The 16,707-nt window shown below is 57.5% G+C and overlaps 2 protein-coding genes across 4 annotated transcripts in view; one reads left to right on the top strand and one right to left on the bottom strand.

The window, feature by feature from the left end:
• PPP2R5D (protein phosphatase 2 regulatory subunit B'delta) overlaps window positions 1-4,108 on the bottom strand; it is a 150,526-nt gene extending 146,418 nt beyond the window's left edge. For both annotated transcript variants that reach the window (XM_069768199.1, XM_069768201.1), the window contains exon 1: window positions 3,982-4,108. In XM_069768199.1, coding sequence (XP_069624300.1) covers window positions 3,982-4,008 — 27 coding nt within the window. In that variant the 5' untranslated portion in view covers window positions 4,009-4,108. The remainder of the gene's footprint in view (window positions 1-3,981) is intronic.
• Window positions 4,109-6,000: 1,892 nt separating this feature from the next.
• PEX6 (peroxisomal biogenesis factor 6) overlaps window positions 6,001-16,707 on the top strand; it is a 112,894-nt gene continuing 102,187 nt past the window's right edge. For both annotated transcript variants that reach the window (XM_069768198.1, XM_069768197.1), the window contains exon 1: window positions 6,001-6,600. In XM_069768198.1, the coding sequence (XP_069624299.1) occupies window positions 6,133-6,600 (468 nt within the window). In that variant the 5' untranslated portion in view covers window positions 6,001-6,132. The remainder of the gene's footprint in view (window positions 6,601-16,707) is intronic.

The raw sequence follows: 16,707 nt of genomic DNA, 5'->3' as shown, positions 1-16,707 counted from the left end.
GCTGTCTCTCCCTCTCCCCGGCTGTCTCTCCTCTCCCCGGCTGTCTCTTTTCTCCCCGGCTGTCTCTTCTCTCCCCGGCTGTCTCTTCTCTCCCCGGCTGTCTCTTCTCTCCCCGGCTGTCTCTTTCTCTCCCCGGCTGTCTCTCCCTCTCCCCGGCTGTCTCTCCCTCTCCCCGGCTGTCTCTCCCTCTCCCCGGCTGTCTCTCCCTCTCCCCGGCTGTCTCTCCCTCTCCCCGGCTGTCTCTTCTCTCCCCGGCTGTCTCTTTTCTCCCCGGCTGTCTCTTCTCTCCCCGGCTGTCTCTTCTCTCCCCGGCTGTCTCTTCCTCTCCCCGGCTGTCTCTCCCTCTCCCCGGCTGTCTCTCCCTCTCCCCGGCTGTCTCTCCCTCTCCCCGGCTGTCTCTTCCTCTCCCCGGCTGTCTCTTCCTCTCCCCGGCTGTCTCTCCTCTCCCCAGCTGTCTCTCCTCTTCCCGGCTGTCTCTCTCCTCTCCCTCTCCCCGGCTGTCTCTCCTCTCCCCGGCTGTCTCTTCCTCTCCCCGGCTGTCTCTTTTCTCCCCGGCTGTCTCTTTTCTCCCCGGCTGTCTCTTCCTCTCCCCGGCTGTCTCTCCTCTCCCCGGCTGTCTCTCTCCTCTCCCTCTCCCCGGCTGTCTCTCCTCTCCCCGGCTGTCTCTCCTCTCCCCGGCTGTCTCTTTTCTCCCCGGCTGTCTCTTCCTCTCCCCGGCTGTCTCTTCTCTCCCCGGCTGTCTCTTCCTCTCCCCGGCTGTCTCTTCTCTCCCCGGCTGTCTCTTCCTCTCCCCGGCTGTCTCTCCTCTCCCCGGCTGTCTCTTCCTCTCCCCGGCTGTCTCTTCCTCTCCCCGGCTGTCTCTTCCTCTCCCCGGTTGTCTCTCCCTCTCCCCGGCTGTCTCTTCTCTCCCCGGCTGTCTCTTCTCTCCCCGGCTGTCTCTTCCTCTCCCCGGCTGTCTCTCCTCTCCCCGGCTGTCTCTCCTCTCCCCGGCTGTCTCTCTCCTCTCCCTCTCCCCGGCTGTCTCTCCTCTCCCCGGCTGTCTCTCTCCTCTCCCTCTCCCCGGCTGTCTCTCCTCTCCCCGGCTGTCTCTCCCTCTCCCCGGCTGTCTCTTTTCTCCCCGGCTGTCTCTTCCTCTCCCCGGCTGTCTCTTCCTCTCCCCGGCTGTCTCTTCCTCTCCCCGGCTGTCTCTTTTCTCCCCGGCTGTCTCTCCTCTCCCCGGCTGTCTCTTTTCTCCCCGGCTGTCTCTCCCTCTCCCCGGCTGTCTCTTCTCTCCCCGGCTGTCTCTTCTCTCCCCGGCTGTCTCTTTTCTCCCCGGCTGTCTCTCCCTGGCTGTCTCTTTTCTCCCCAGCTGTCTCTTCCTCTCCCCGGCTGTCTCTTTTCTCCCCGGCTGTCTCTCCCTGGCTGTCTCTTCTCTCCCCGGCTGTCTCTTTTCTCCCCGGCTGTCTCTTCCTCTCCCCGGCTGTCTCTTCCTCTCCCCGGCTGTCTCTTCCTCTCCCCGGCTGTCTCTTCTCTCCCCGGCTGTCTCTCCCTCTCCCCGGCTGTCTCTCCCTCTCCCCGGCTGTCTCTCCCTCTCCCCGGCTGTCTCTCCCTCTCCCCGGCTGTCTCTCCCTCTCCCCGGCTGTCTCTCCCTCTCCCCGGCTGTCTCTTCCTCTCCCCGGCTGTCTCTTCCTCTCCCCGGCTGTCTCTCCCTCTCCCCGGCTGTCTCTTTTCTCCCCGGCTGTCTCTTCCTCTCCCCGGCTGTCTCTTTCTCTCCCCGGCTGTCTCTTCCTCTCCCCGGCTGTCTCTTTTCTCCCCGGCTGTCTCTCCCTCTCCCCGGCTGTCTCTTCCTCTCCCCGGCTGTCTCTCCCTCTCCCCGGCTGTCTCTCCCTCTCCCCGGCTGTCTCTCCCTCTCCCCGGCTGTCTCTTCCTCTCCCCGGCTGTCTCTTCCTCTCCCCGGCTGTCTCTCCCTCTCCCCGGCTGTCTCTCCCTCTCCCCGGCTGTCTCTTTTCTCCCCGGCTGTCTCTTCCTCTCCCCGGCTGTCTCTTCCTCTCCCCGGCTGTCTCTCCCTCTCCCCGGCTGTCTCTTCTCTCCCCGGCTGTCTCTTCTCTCCCCGGCTGTCTCTTCTCTCCCCGGCTGTCTCTTCTCTCCCCGGCTGTCTCTTTCTCTCCCCGGCTGTCTCTTTCTCTCCCCGGCTGTCTCTTTCTCTCCCCGGCTGTCTCTTCTCTCCCCGGCTGTCTCTTCCTCTCCCCGGCTGTCTCTTCTCTCCCCGGCTGTCTCTCCTCTCCCCGGCTGTCTCTTCTCTCCCCGGCTGTCTCTTCTCTCCCCGGCTGTCTCTTCTCTCCCCGGCTGTCTCTCCCTCTCCCCGGCTGTCTCTCCTCTCCCCGGCTGTCTCTCCCTCTCCCCGGCTGTCTCTCCCTCTCCCCGGCTGTCTCTCCCTCTCCCCGGCTGTCTCTCCTCTCCCCGGCTGTCTCTCCTCTCCCCGGCTGTCTCTCCCTCTCCCCGGCTGTCTCTCCCTCTCCCCGGCTGTCTCTCCCTCTCCCCGGCTGTCTCTCCTCTCCCCGGCTGTCTCTTTTCTCCCCGGCTGTCTCTTCTCTCCCCGGCTGTCTCTTCTCTCCCCGGCTGTCTCTTCTCTCCCCGGCTGTCTCTTTCTCTCCCCGGCTGTCTCTCCCTCTCCCCGGCTGTCTCTCCCTCTCCCCGGCTGTCTCTCCCTCTCCCCGGCTGTCTCTCCCTCTCCCCGGCTGTCTCTCCCTCTCCCCGGCTGTCTCTTCTCTCCCCGGCTGTCTCTTTCTCTCCCCGGCTGTCTCTTCTCTCCCCGGCTGTCTCTCCTCTCCCCGGCTGTCTCTCCCTCTCCCCGGCTGTCTCTCCCTCTCCCCGGCTGTCTCTCCTCTCCCCGGCTGTCTCTCCTCTCCCCGGCTGTCTCTCCTCTCCCCGGCTGTCTCTTTTCTCCCCGGCTGTCTCTTCTCTCCCCGGCTGTCTCTTCTCTCCCCGGCTGTCTCTTCCTCTCCCCGGCTGTCTCTTCTCTCCCCGGCTGTCTCTTCCTCTCCCCGGCTGTCTCTCCCTCTCCCCGGCTGTCTCTTTTCTCCCCGGCTGTCTCTTCCTCTCCCCGGCTGTCTCTCCCTCTCCCCGGCTGTCTCTCCCTCTCCCCGGCTGTCTCTCCCTCTCCCCGGCTGTCTCTTCCTCTCCCCGGCTGTCTCTTTCTCTCCCCGGCTGTCTCTTCCTCTCCCCGGCTGTCTCTCCCTCTCCCCGGCTGTCTCTTCCTCTCCCCGGCTGTCTCTTTCTCTCCCCGGCTGTCTCTCCCTCTCCCCGGCTGTCTCTCCCTCTCCCCGGCTGTCTCTTCCTCTCCCCGGCTGTCTCTTTTCTCCCCGGCTGTCTCTTCCTCTCCCCGGCTGTCTCTCCTCTCCCCGGCTGTCTCTCCTCTCCCCGGCTGTCTCTCCCTCTCCCCGGCTGTCTCTTTTCTCCCCGGCTGTCTCTCCTCTCCCCGGCTGTCTCTCCCTCTCCCCGGCTGTCTCTCCCTCTCCCCGGCTGTCTCTTCCTCTCCCCGGCTGTCTCTTTCTCTCCCCGGCTGTCTCTTCCTCTCCCCGGCTGTCTCTCCCTCTCCCCGGCTGTCTCTTCCTCTCCCCGGCTGTCTCTTTTCTCCCCGGCTGTCTCTTCCTCTCCCCGGCTGTCTCTCCTCTCCCCGGCTGTCTCTCCTCTCCCCGGCTGTCTCTCCTCTCCCCGGCTGTCTCTCCCTCTCCCCGGCTGTCTCTTCTCTCCCCGGCTGTCTCTTCTCTCCCCGGCTGTCTCTTTCTCTCCCCGGCTGTCTCTTCTCTCCCCGGCTGTCTCTCCCTCTCCCCGGCTGTCTCTTCCTCTCCCCGGCTGTCTCTTCTCTCCCCGGCTGTCTCTTCCTCTCCCCGGCTGTCTCTTTCTCTCCCCGGCTGTCTCTCCTCTCCCCGGCTGTCTCTCCTCTCCCCGGCTGTCTCTCCCTCTCCCCGGCTGTCTCTTTTCTCCCCGGCTGTCTCTCACCTTCTCTTTCTTCGCTTTGTACGGCATTTCTCCTCTTCTCTCGTCCTTTCAGCGGATTATCAGCGGCGTAGAACGTGTGACGTCACTAAGCTGCGGAATGACGTTCCAGCCGGCGTACGTGTTGCCATGGTAACAGTCGAGCTTTCGTTCAAGCGTGTGAAATTAGAGGGGGACGTCATTCAACGATTTGCTCCGCCCATGAGCCACGCCCCTCCACCGCCATATACTGGAATAACACAGAAGCTCTACATGAGAGGAGCCCCGGGGTCAGGGGTGTGCGCGCTCCCGGGGTCAGGGGTGTGCGCGCTCCCGGGGTCAGGGGTGTGCGCGCTCCCGGGGTCAGGGGTGTGCGCGCTCCCGGGGTCACTCCCGCAGATCCGAGGAACGCCTAAAACAGTGACGTAATCACCGCGGAGCCCCGCCCACTGGGCCGTCACTTTCGTCGGTCATTATTGAGGACGCACGTAATCGTATCCGGAGGCGGAAGTGACGTCATAAGCCTGCGCCGGTTGCACTTTGATCCCGGAAGTGTCCGGTATGGCGGATTCCCGGTGTCCGGGGGGCTCTCTGCTGTTTTTCCGGACCAGGGGCCCCCTGACCCCGCGGCGCCTCCTTCTCAGCTCGCCCCCTACCTTAGATTGGGTTCTTTTGGGGGTGCAGAGCCGCAGGACGCCGACACCCAGGGGGCCACTGCTTGTCCGCCGGGGAGAGGCGCTGCCGGACAGCGGAGCGCTGGTGCTGGACACCCGGCCAACCCTGCAGGGCATCCTGGGGCCAGACACCCGCATCAGCCGCATCGCGGTACCGAGGGACGGCCCCCCAGTACTGGAGGCAGGAAGGGGCCCCCCAGTGATGGAGGCAGGAAGGGGCCCCCCAGTGATGGAGCCTGGGGCAGAAAGGGGCCCCCCAGTGCTGGAGGCTGGGGCAGGAAGGGGCCCCCCAGTGATGGAGCCTGGGGCAGGAAGGGGCCCCCCAGTGATGGAGGCTGGGGCAGGAAGGGGCCCCCCAGTGATGGAGCCTGGGGCAGGAAGGGGCCCCCCAGTGATGGAGGCTGGGGCAGGAAGGGGCCCCCCAGTGATGGAGGCTGGGGCAGGAAGGGGCCCCCCAGTGATGGAGGCTGGGGCAGGAAGGGGCCCCCCAGTGATGGAGGCTGGGGCAGGAAGGGGCCCCCCAGTGATGGAGGCTGGGGCAGGAAGGGGCCCCCCAGTGATGGAGGCTGGGGCAGGAAGGGGCCCTCCATTGAACCAGAGGGAAGAGGAGCAGGGGCCCCTACTACCGCACCTGGAGGTTAGGCAATGGCCCCTGGTAGAGGAGGTTGGGCGGGGGCCCCTGGTAGAGGAGGTTGGGCGGGGGCCCCTGGTAGAGGAGGTGGGGCGGGGGCCCCTGGTAGAGGAGGTTGGGCGGGGGCCCCTGGTAGAGGAGGTTGGGCGGGGGCCCCTGGTAGAGGAGGTTGGGCGGGGGCCCCTGGTAGAGGCGGTTGGGCGGGGGCCCCTGGTAGAGGCGGTTGGGCGGGGGCCCCTGGTAGAGGAGGTTGGGCGGGGGCCCCTGGTAGAGGAGGTTGGGCGGGGGCCCCTGGTAGAGGAGGTTGGGCGGGGGCCCCTGGTAGAGGAGGTGGGGCGGGGGCCCCTGGTAGAGGAGGTTGGGCGGGGGCCCCTGGTAGAGGCGGTTGGGCGGGGGCCCCTGGTAGAGGAGGTTGGGCGGGGGCCCCTGGTAGAGGAGGTTGGGCGGGGGCCCCTGGTAGAGGAGGTTGGGCGGGGGCCCCTGGTAGAGGAGGTTGGGCGGGGGCCCCTGGTAGAGGAGGTTGGGCGGGGGCCCCTGGTAGAGGAGGTTGGGCGGGGGCCCCTGGTAGAGGAGGTTGGGCGGGGGCCCCTGGTAGAGGCGGTTGGGCGGGGGCCCCTGGTAGAGGCGGTTGGGCGGGGGCCCCTGGTAGAGGAGGTTGGGCGGGGGCCCCTGGTAGAGGCGGTTGGGCGGGGGCCCCTGGTAGAGGCGGTTGGGCGGGGGCCCCTGGTAGAGGAGGTTGGGCGGGGGCCCCTGGTAGAGGAGGTTGGGCGGGGGCCCCTGGTAGAGGCGGTTGGGCGGGGGCCCCTGGTAGAGGCGGTTGGGCGGGGGCCCCTGGTAGAGGAGGTGGGGCGGTGGCCCTGTCTGCGGCCCATGGCGGTTCCCTCTTCCGGGGGTGCTTCGGGCAGTTTCCTGGACGCCTCGGGGGGCCCCTCTGATCTTTCTCCTCTGGTCTCCAGTTTTGCTCGGGCCCCGCTTCCTGTGAGGCTCCGTGTGGCCCCCATTGATGCGGAGTCGCTGGTTCGGGCGGGGAGGCTGCAGGAGGTTGGGGGTCCTGTGGATCGGGGCTCCGCCTTGTGGGTGAGCAAGAGGCAGCTGCGCGTCCTGGGTTTGTACCACCGGGAGTGGGTGTGGGTGTCAGCGCAGGGCGTGGGGAGGCGCCACCTGGCGATGGTCGTGGCCGCGGAGCTCTGCCTGGGGCATCCACATAAGTACAAGCACCTGCTGAGCAGCCCCTGCCTGGCACCGGGAGCCGAGGCTGCGGGCAACGCCGTCATCTCCGCCACCCTCGCCTTCAACCTGAGCAGAGGAAACGGCGCAGTCTCCGAGGTCCTGATACAGGTGAGAATGGCCACCGCCTGCACACCGGGGGCACGGGGGACCTGAGATGGCAGACACTGCGGTCACACACGGCCATTGTCTGCAGGAACAGGCACCTCGCCAAGCACGTTCTTCCCCCCCCACCTCCACCTCCACATGACAGATGCAGCATTCATCCCCCCTCATGACTGGTGCGACGTTCCCCCCCCCCCCCCCTTCCACATGAAATGTGCGACGTTCCCCCCGCCTTCCACATGAAATGTGCGACGTTCCCCCCCCCCTCCCTCCACATGACTGGTGCGACGCTCCCCCTCCCCCCCTCCCTCCACATGACTGGTGCGACGTTCCCCCTCCTCCACATGACAGGTGCGACGTTCCCCCCCCCCCCCCCTTCACTTCACATGACAGGTGCGACGTTCCCCCCCCCCCCCCCTCCACATTACAGGTGCAACGCCCCCCCACATGACAGATGCAGCATTCATCCCCCCCCCCCACATGACAGGTGCGACGTTCCCCTCCCCCCATATGACAGGTGCAACGTTTCCCTCCCTCCACCCCCCATGACTGTTCCCCCCCCCCCCCCCCACATAATAGGTGCGACACTCCACCCCCCCCAACCCATCCCCCCCATTCGGCGTACTCAGGGGACATTACACAACACATGTTGGGGTCTTTTAACCCTTATAACTTTCTAAGAAAAAAATAGTTTCCAAGATTGTGCTGATGTGGGAAATGATATTGTGTCTTATGTGACTGATCTGTGATTTATGGGCAGGAAAATTCAAAGTTGGAAAATTGGGACATTTTTGATAAAATTCTGTTTTTTTTCACAAATGCAAGTTATACTGAATAAATGTCACCACTACCATAAAGTCCAACATGTCGCGAAAAAACATCCTGCAAATCATCGGGATCCATGGAAGTTCCAGATTACAACCTCATAAAGGGGCAGTGGTCAGAAGTGTAAACATTGGCCCGGTCATTAACGTGCAAACCACCCTGGGGGAGAAGGGGTTAACGACGAGAGAGAAGATAATGATGATGAATTCTCGGTGTAACCGCTGGGTGTATGACACGGTTCACACCAGACGGACTCGGCTCACTGAGAACATTCCCACCGCCTCGCTGTCTGGAGCTACGCGCCGCGCTTGCCTTCCTTGGCGCCTCGTTTTGCCTTCCTTGGCGCCTCGTTTTGCCTTCCTTGGCGCCTCGTTTTGCCTTCCTTGGCGCCTCGTTTTGCCTTCCTTGGCGCCTCGTTTTGCCTTCCTTGGCGCCTCGTTTTGCCTTCCTTGGCGCCTCATTTTGCCTTCCTTGGCGCCGCGCTTGCCTTCCTTGGCGCCGCGCTTGCCTTCCTTGGCGCCGCGCTTGCCTTCCTTGGCGCCGCGCTTGCCTTCCTTGGCGCCGCGCTTGCCTTCCTTGGCGCCTCGCTTGCCTTCCTTGGCGCCTCGCTTGCCTTCCTTGGCGCCTGTTCCGCCACTGACTGACAGCAGGCTCAGCGGTAGAGCTTATCATTAGTGCTGTCAGTCAGTGCCAGGTGCGGTTACGGCTGCTGCGCTCTATACACTGAGCTGATACTGAGACTGTTCCGCCACTGACTGACAGCAGGCTCAGGTGCAGAGCTTATCATTAGTGCTGTCAGTCAGTGCCAGGTGCGGTTACGGCTGCTGCGCTCTATACACTGAGCTGATACTGAGACTGTTCCGCCACTGACTGACAGCAGGCTCAGGTGCAGAGCTTATCATTAGTGCTGTCAGTCAGTGCCGGGTGCGGTTACGGCTGCTGCGCTCTATACACTGAGCTGATACTGAGACTGTTCCGCCACTGACTGACAGCAGGCTCAGGTGCAGAGCTTATCATTAGTGCTGTCAGTCAGTGCCGGGTGCGGTTACGGCTGCTGCGCTCTATACACTGAGCTGATACTGAGACTGTTCCGCCACTGACTGACAGCAGGCTCAGGTGCAGAGCTTATCATTAGTGCTGTCAGTCAGTGCCAGGTGCGGTTACGGCTGCTGCGCTCTATACACTGAGCTGATACTGAGACTGTTCCGCCACTGACTGACAGCAGGCTCAGGTGCAGAGCTTATCATTAGTGCTGTCAGTCAGTGCCGGGTGCGGTTACGGCTGCTGCGCTCTATACACTGAGCGGATACTGAGACTGTGCCGCCACTGACTGACAGCAGGCTCAGGTGCAGAGCTTATCATTAGTGCTGTCAGTCAGTGCCGGGTGCGGTTACGGCTGCTGTGCTCTATACACTGAGCTGATACTGAGACTGTTCCGCCACTGACTGACAGCAGGCTCAGGTGCAGAGCTTATCATTAGTGCTGTCAGTCAGTGCCGGGTGCGGTTACGGCTGTCATGCTTTATACACTGAGCAGATACTGAGACTGTGCCGCCACTGACTGACAGCAGGCTCAGGTGCAGAGCTTATCATTAGTGCTGTCAGTCAGTGCCAGGTGCGGTTACGGCTGCTGCGCTCTATACACTGAGCGGATACTGAGACTGTTCCGCCACTGACTGACAGCAGGCTCAGGTGCAGAGCTTATCATTAGTGCTGTCAGTCAGTGCCGGGTGCGGTTACGGCTGCTGCGCTCTATACACTGAGCTGATACTGAGACTGTTCCGCCACTGACTGACAGCAGGCTCAGGTGCAGAGCTTATCATTAGTGCTGTCAGTCAGTGCCGGGTGCGGTTACGGCTGTCATGCTTTATACACTGAGCAGATACTGAGACTGTGCCGCCACTGACTGACAGCAGGCTCAGGTGCAGAGCTTATCATTAGTGCTGTCAGTCAGTGCCAGGTGCGGTTACGGCTGCTGCGCTCTATACACTGAGCGGATACTGAGACTGTTCCGCCACTGACTGACAGCAGGCTCAGGTGCAGAGCTTATCATTAGTGCTGTCAGTCAGTGCCGGGTGCGGTTACGGCTGTCATGCTTTATACACTGAGCAGATACTGAGACTGTGCCGCCACTGACTGACAGCAGGCTCAGGTGCAGAGCTTATCATTAGTGCTGTCAGTCAGTGCCGGGTGCGGTTACGGCTGTCATGCTTTATACACTGAGCAGATACTGAGACTGTGCCGCCACTGACTGACAGCAGGCTCAGGTGCAGAGCTTATCATTAGTGCTGTCAGTCAGTGCCGGGTGCGGTTACGGCTGTCATGCTTTATACACTGAGCAGATACTGAGACTGTGCCGCCACTGACTGACAGCAGGCTCAGGTGCAGAGCTTATCATTCATGCTGTCAGTCAGTGCCAGGTGCGGTTACGGCTGCCGCGCTCTATACACTGAGCGATGACTGACCACATTGGTTCTGCTCCCGTAACTGACATGAACGTGACCTGGAGGAATAGTTAATGGTGCGGGCGCCACATGGAGTGACAGCTTGATTATCCTGTAGATCAGTGGTCCCCAACCTTTCTGACCTAGAGAGCCACATATTGCTCCCTCCCCCTCACAGGCAACCAGAGCCCCCATTACGGGTATAATGATAACCAAAGCTTTTCCACAGAAATCACCCCAAAGCAGTATAACAAGATCCAGCGGTCCCCACAATACTCCCATTCAGTCTTCTCCTATCCAGACTGTCACATTTAGCTTCAGGCACCTTATCCGACAGGTGCTGTCATCCTGTCTCCAACGTCCCATACTTAAATTATCTCTAAAACCCCTAAAACCAATATATGTGCATCAGATTAGCTCTTCGGTTCAGGGCTACACACAAAATTAATCATTTTTAGATTTTCTCCTCATATCTGTTTGCTAGACCTGCAGCTAATGCACCGAGCTGGCAGAGAGCCGCGAGCCACAATTCATGGCACTGCGAGCCACATGTGGCTCCCGAGCTACAGGTTGGGGACCGCTGCTGTAGATTAACCCTCCATCTGCAGGTAAATAGCGTTATTTTACATTACAGCTTCCCTTTAACATATTGGACAAGTTCTGTCATGGACGCCACGGCGCCCATAAAACCCATCCGGCACGAATGGATTGGAATCATTATTGGTCTTGCCATCAATTTACAAAGATGTTGGCCAGAGATGTGAGAATTTGCCAGAGTAGAACAACCTTGGCTTTCCGGGAAACATGAGTTGTGGAGACGAGCGGTTCCTGATCTTCCACTATGGCCGGAATACGAGGGATTGCTGCATGTTGTGATCCAGGTGAAGTCCTCAGGACGTGATGTCATCCATGATCGTGACAACGCACCGTCCGTGTAGAGCTGCCGCCGCCGTTCAGCCAATCACACGTCTTCCAAAACAGATCCTCTGCCCGAGACTGTGGTCTGAATGACGGAGAAGATCCTGGAGTCTTAGGATGTGATGTGGTCAGGCAGATTGTAGTAAGTTTCCGAAACACTTGAATGTCCCCCAACAGTTACATTTTTCTTTCAGGCTCTTTATCGATGATGATGATGATGATTCCTCTGGAATCTTTACAGCTTGATTTTCTATTTGATGAGATTACATTTGGTCTGTTGCTGTTCTGCGGGACGGATTCCTCATCGGGGCACATTAACCATCATTTCTTCACCTGGAAGAAAACGTTCTGTAACTGCTTGTCGTCTGGTGAAGTTATTCCTATCTCGTAGAGAACATTGGCCATTGTCTTCTAACCAGCCGTCAATGGAGGGGCCATCACACAAAGTCCAGACGCTCGGAGCATCATGGCGGCCATTCATCCAGCCGCACCTTCCCACCTGCTTGGTTTCCATCGATCTCCTCCGTTCTGTGGCCGTATGAAGCCAAAGCTGTCACACAAAGGCGAGCGGGTGGAGACGGAGTGGAAACGAGCATGTGCGAAGGTGCAGTTGGATGATGGGTCCCATCGTAAAGCGCCGAGTGGTGGTACTTGGTGTGATTCTCTTTAGACACAACCAGACCCTTCAGGCGGCCTTCTTGCCTTTCAGCCTCCTTTCACAGTGTTACGGCCGCCTTGCCTTTTTCAGCCTCCTTTCACAGTGTTATGGCCGCCTTGCTTTTTTCAGCCTCCTTTCACAGTGTTATGGCCGCCTTGCCTTTTTCAGCCTCCTTTCACAGTGTTACGCCCGCCTTGCTTTTTTCAGCCTCCTTTCAGTGTTATGGCCGCCGTGCCTTTTTCAGCCTCCTTTCACAGTGTTACGCCCGCCTTTCTTTTTTCAGCCTCCTTTCAGTGTTATGGCCGCCTTGCTTTTTTCAGCCTCCTTTCACAGTGTTACGGCCTTCTTGCCTTTTTCAGCCTCCTTTCACAGTGTTACGGCCTTCTTGCCTTTTTCAGCCTCCTTTCACAGTGTTACGCCCGCCTTTCTTTTTTCAGCCTCCTTTCAGTGTTATGGCCGCCTTGCTTTTTTCAGCCTCCTTTCACAGTGTTACGGCCTTCTTGCCTTTTTCAGCCTCCTTTCACAGTGTTACGGCCTTCTTGCCTTTTTCAGCCTCCTTTCACAGTGTTACGCCCGCCTTTCTTTTTTCAGCCTCCTTTCAGTGTTATGGCCGCCTTGCCTTTTTCAGCCTCCTTTCACAGTGTTATGGCCGCCTTGCCTTTTTCAGCTTCCTTTCACAGTGTTACGGCCGCCTTGCCTTTTTCAGCCTCCTTTCACAGTGTTATGGCCGCCTTGCCTTTTTCAGCTTCCTTTCACAGTGTTACGGCCGCCTTGCCTTTTTCAACCTCCTTTCACAGTGTTACGCCCGCCTTGCTTTTTTCAGCCTCTTTTCACAGTGTTACGGCTGCCTTGCTTTTTTCAGCCTCTTTTCACAGTGTTACGGCTGCCTTGCTTTTTTCAGCCTCCTTTCACAGTGTTACGGCCTTCTTGCCTTTTTCAGCCTCCTTTCACAGTGTTACGCCCGCCTTGCTTTTTTCAGCCTTCTTTCACAGTGTTACGGCTGCCTTGCTTTTTTCAGCCTCCTTTCACAGTGTTACGGCCGCCTTGCCTTTTTCAGCCTCCTTTCACAGTGTTACGGCCTTCTTGCTTTTTTCAGCCTCCTTTCACAGGGTTATGGCCTTCTTGCCTTTTTCAGCCTCCTTTCAGTGTTACGGTCGCCTTGCCCTTTTCAGCCTCCTTTCAGTGTTATGGCCGCCTTGCCTTTTTCAGCCTCCTTTCACAGTGTTACGCCCGCCTTGCTTTTTTCAGCCTCCTTTCAGTGTTATGGCCGCCTTGCCTTTTTCAGCCTCCTTTCAGTGTTATGGCCGCCTTGTTTTTTTCAGCCTCCTTTCAGTGTTACGGCCGCCTTGCCTTTTTCAGCCTCCTTTCACAGTGTTACGCCCGCCTTGCTATTTTCAGCCTCCTTTCACAGTGTTACGCCCGCCTTGCCTTTTTCAGCCTCCTTTCACAGTGTTACGGCCGCTTTGCCTTTTTCAGCCTCCTTTCAGTGTTGCGCCCGCCTTGCTATTTTCAGCCTCCTTTCACAGTGTTACGGCCGCCTTGCCTTTTTCAGCCTCCTTTCACAGTGTTGCGCCCGCCTTGCTTTTTTCAGCCTCCTTTCACAGTGTTACGGCCGCTTTGCCTTTTTCAGCCTCCTTTCACAGTGTTACGCCCGCCTTGCTTTTTTCAGCCTCCTTTCACAGTGTTGCGCCCGCCTTGCTTTTTTCAGCCTCCTTTCACAGTGTTACGGCCGCTTTGCCTTTTTCAGCCTCCTTTCACAGTGTTACGCCCGCCTTGCTTTTTTCAGCCTCCTTTCACAGTGTTACGGCCGCTTTGCCTTTTTCAGCCTCCTTTCACAGTGTTACGCCCGCCTTGCTATTTTCAGCCTCCTTTCACAGTGTTACGGCCGCCGTGCCTTTTTCAGCCTCCTTTCACAGTGTTACGGCCTTCTTGCTTTTTTCAGCCTCCTTTCACAGTGTTACGGCCGCCGTGCCTTTTTCAGCCTCCTTTCAGTGTTACGCCCGCCTTGCTTTTTTCAGCCTCCTTTCACAGTGTTACGGCCGCCGTGCCTTTTTCAGCCTCCTTTCAGTGTTACGCCCGCCTTGCTTTTTTCAGCCTCCTTTCACAGTGTTACGGCCGCCGTGCCTTTTTCAGCCTCCTTTCACAGTGTTACGCCCGCCTTGCCTTTTTCAGCCTCCTTTCACAGTGTTACGGCCTTCTTGCTTTTTTCAGCCTCCTTTCACAGTGTTGCGCCCGCCGTGCCTTTTTCAGCCTCCTTTCACAGTGTTACGGCCGCCGTGCCTTTTTCAGCCTCCTTTCACAGTGTTATGGCCTTCTTGCCTTTTTCAGCTTCCTTTCACAGTGTTACGGCCGCCTTGCCTTTTTCAGCCTCCTTTCAGTGTTACGCCCGCCTTGCTTTTTTCAGCCTCCTTTCACAGTGTTACGGCCGCCGTGCCTTTTTCAGCCTCCTTTCACAGTGTTACGCCCGCCGTGCCTTTTTCAGCCTCCTTTCACAGTGTTACGGCCTTCTTGCTTTTTTCAGCCTCCTTTCACAGTGTTGCGCCCGCCGTGCCTTTTTCAGCCTCCTTTCACAGTGTTACGCCCGCCGTGCCTTTTTCAGCCTCCTTTCACAGTGTTACGGCCGCCTTGCCTTTTTCAGCCTCCTTTCACAGTGTTACGCCCGCCTTGCTATTTTCAGCCTCCTTTCACAGTGTTACGGCCGCCGTGCCTTTTTCAGCCTCCTTTCACAGTGTTACGGCCTTCTTGCTTTTTTCAGCCTCCTTTCACAGTGTTGCGCCCGCCGTGCCTTTTTCAGCCTCCTTTCACAGTGTTACGGCCGCCGTGCCTTTTTCAGCCTCCTTTCACAGTGTTACGGCCTTCTTGCTTTTTTCAGCCTCCTTTCACAGTGTTGCGCCCGCCGTGCCTTTTTCAGCCTCCTTTCACAGTGTTACGGCCTTCTTGCCTTCACATTTTCTGACCGCTCTTTGCTGTCTGTCTTTGTGGTTTCTGTGTCCCTCTGCTTCCATACTTGCCCCCCACGTTCCCTCAGCTTGTTTCCTCGTGTGTAACTCTGGGCCCCGTGCTACTTCAGCACCCCTATATAACACTCACTCCAGTAAATGGGCTACCGGACGCCCCTTCTGTTAATTCCTCTCCATAACCAGCAGTAACGCCAGTAATCCGCCATATTTCACACAACATCAGTTCCATCACATACACGCCGTTAGAAAGGAATAGGCAGCTCTTCAGTTCTTGGACCAAAATGAATCATCCGAAATGGAGGAGGACAGAAGTGTCCCAGTGAGAGTGAAGCATGAGCTGAGAGTAGGCTTCTCGCCTTATGCTGCAGCCTCAGTCGCTGGAGGTCCCTTCCCCGCTCCCGGATGGTACAGTGCGTCCGCTCCCGGTTCAGCACCACATTGGTCAGTGAATGAACGCTTGTTACCTTTTGAACTCCAAACAATAAGTGGCTCAGTGGTTATCACTGAAGTCTTGCAGCACTGGGGTCCTGGGTTCTAATCCCACCAAGAACAACGTCTGCGAGGAGTTTGCTTGGGTTTCCTCTGGTTTCCTCCCACACAGTGACCCTGGAAATTATAGGCCAGTAAGTCTAACCTCTATTGTTGGTAGAATATTTGAAGGGTTTCTGAGGGATGTTATTCTGGATTATCTCAATGAGAATAACTGTTTAACTCCATATCAGCATGGGTTTATGAGAAATCGCTCCTGTCAAACCAATCTAATCAGTATTTATGAAGAGGTAAGCTATAGACTGGACCACGGTGAGTCATTGGACGTGGTATATCTCGATTTTTCCAAAGCGTTTGATACCGTGCCGCACAAGACGTTGGTACACAAAATGAGAATGCTTGGTCTGGGGGAAAATGTGTGTAAATGGGTTAGTAACTGGCTTAGTGATAGAAAGCAGAGGGTGGTTATAAATGGTATAGTCTCTAACTGGGTCGCTGTGACCAGTGGGGTACCGCAGGGGTCAGTATTGGGACCTGTTCTCTTCAACATATTCATTAATGATCTGGTAGAAGGTTTACACAGTAAAATATCGATATTTGCAGATGATACAAAACTATGTAAAGCAGTTAATACAAGAGAAGATAGTATTCTGCTACAGATGGATCTGGATAAGTTGGAAACTTGGGCTGAAAGGTGGCAGATGAGGTTTAACAATGATAAATGTAAGGTTATACACATGGGAAGAGGGAATCAATATCACCATTACACACTGAACGGGAAACCACTGGGTAAATCTGACAGGGAGAAGGACTTGGGGATCCTAGTTAATGATAAACTTACCTGGAGCAGCCAGTGCCAGGCAGCAGCTGCCAAGGCAAACAGGATCATGGGGTGCATTAAAAGAGGTCTGGATACACATGATGAGAGCATTATACTGCCTCTGTACAAATCCCTAGTTAGACCGCACATGGAGTACTGTGTCCAGTTTTGGGCACCGGTGCTCAGGAAGGATATAATGGAACTAGAGAGAGTACAAAGGAGGGCAACAAAATTAATAAAGGAGATGGGAGAACTACAATACCCAGATTAGCGAAATTAGGATTATTTAGTCTAGAAAAAAGACGACTGAGGGGCGATCTAATAACCATGTATAAGTATATAAGGGGACAATACAAATATCTCGCTGAGGATCTGTTTATACCAAGGAAGGTGACGGGCACAAGGGGGCATTCTTTGCGTCTGGAGGAGAGAAGGTTTTTCCACCAACATAGAAGAGGATTCTTTACTGTTAGGGCAGTGAGAATCTGGAATTGCTTGCCTGAGGAGGTGGTGATGGCGAACTCAGTCGAGGGGTTCAAGAGAGGCCTGGATGTCTTCCTGGAGCAGAACAATATTGTATCATACAATTAGGTTCTGTAGAAGGACGTAGATCTGGGGATTTATTATGATGGAATATAGGCTGAACTGGATGGACAAATAGCTTTTTTCGGCCTTACTAACTATGTTACTATGTATGTTACTATGTTACTCCAAAGACCTACAGATAGGGGATCTAGACTGAGGGCCCCAATGGGGACAGTGCCGATGTAAAGCTGTGGAATTAATGGCGCTATATAAGTGAATAAAATAAATAGTCACAGCCCAAGTGAAAAGAGGTGTGAAACTTCCGGCCCCCCATGACCCAGGGGTGTGAGGTGGACACACAGACAATGGGGTGTGTCCTCTCCCAGCAGACTTGGCGGCACGGTATATAGTAAGGGGATGTGATGACATTATTAGATGGTTCCGGTCTGTGTAGGTCGCGAGGCCTCCTGACTGT

This window comes from Ranitomeya imitator, chromosome 5 (assembly GCF_032444005.1).
Source record: "Ranitomeya imitator isolate aRanImi1 chromosome 5, aRanImi1.pri, whole genome shotgun sequence".
NCBI classification, from domain to species: domain Eukaryota; kingdom Metazoa; phylum Chordata; class Amphibia; order Anura; family Dendrobatidae; genus Ranitomeya; species Ranitomeya imitator.
This window is presented reverse-complemented; position numbering and strand designations above follow the sequence as displayed.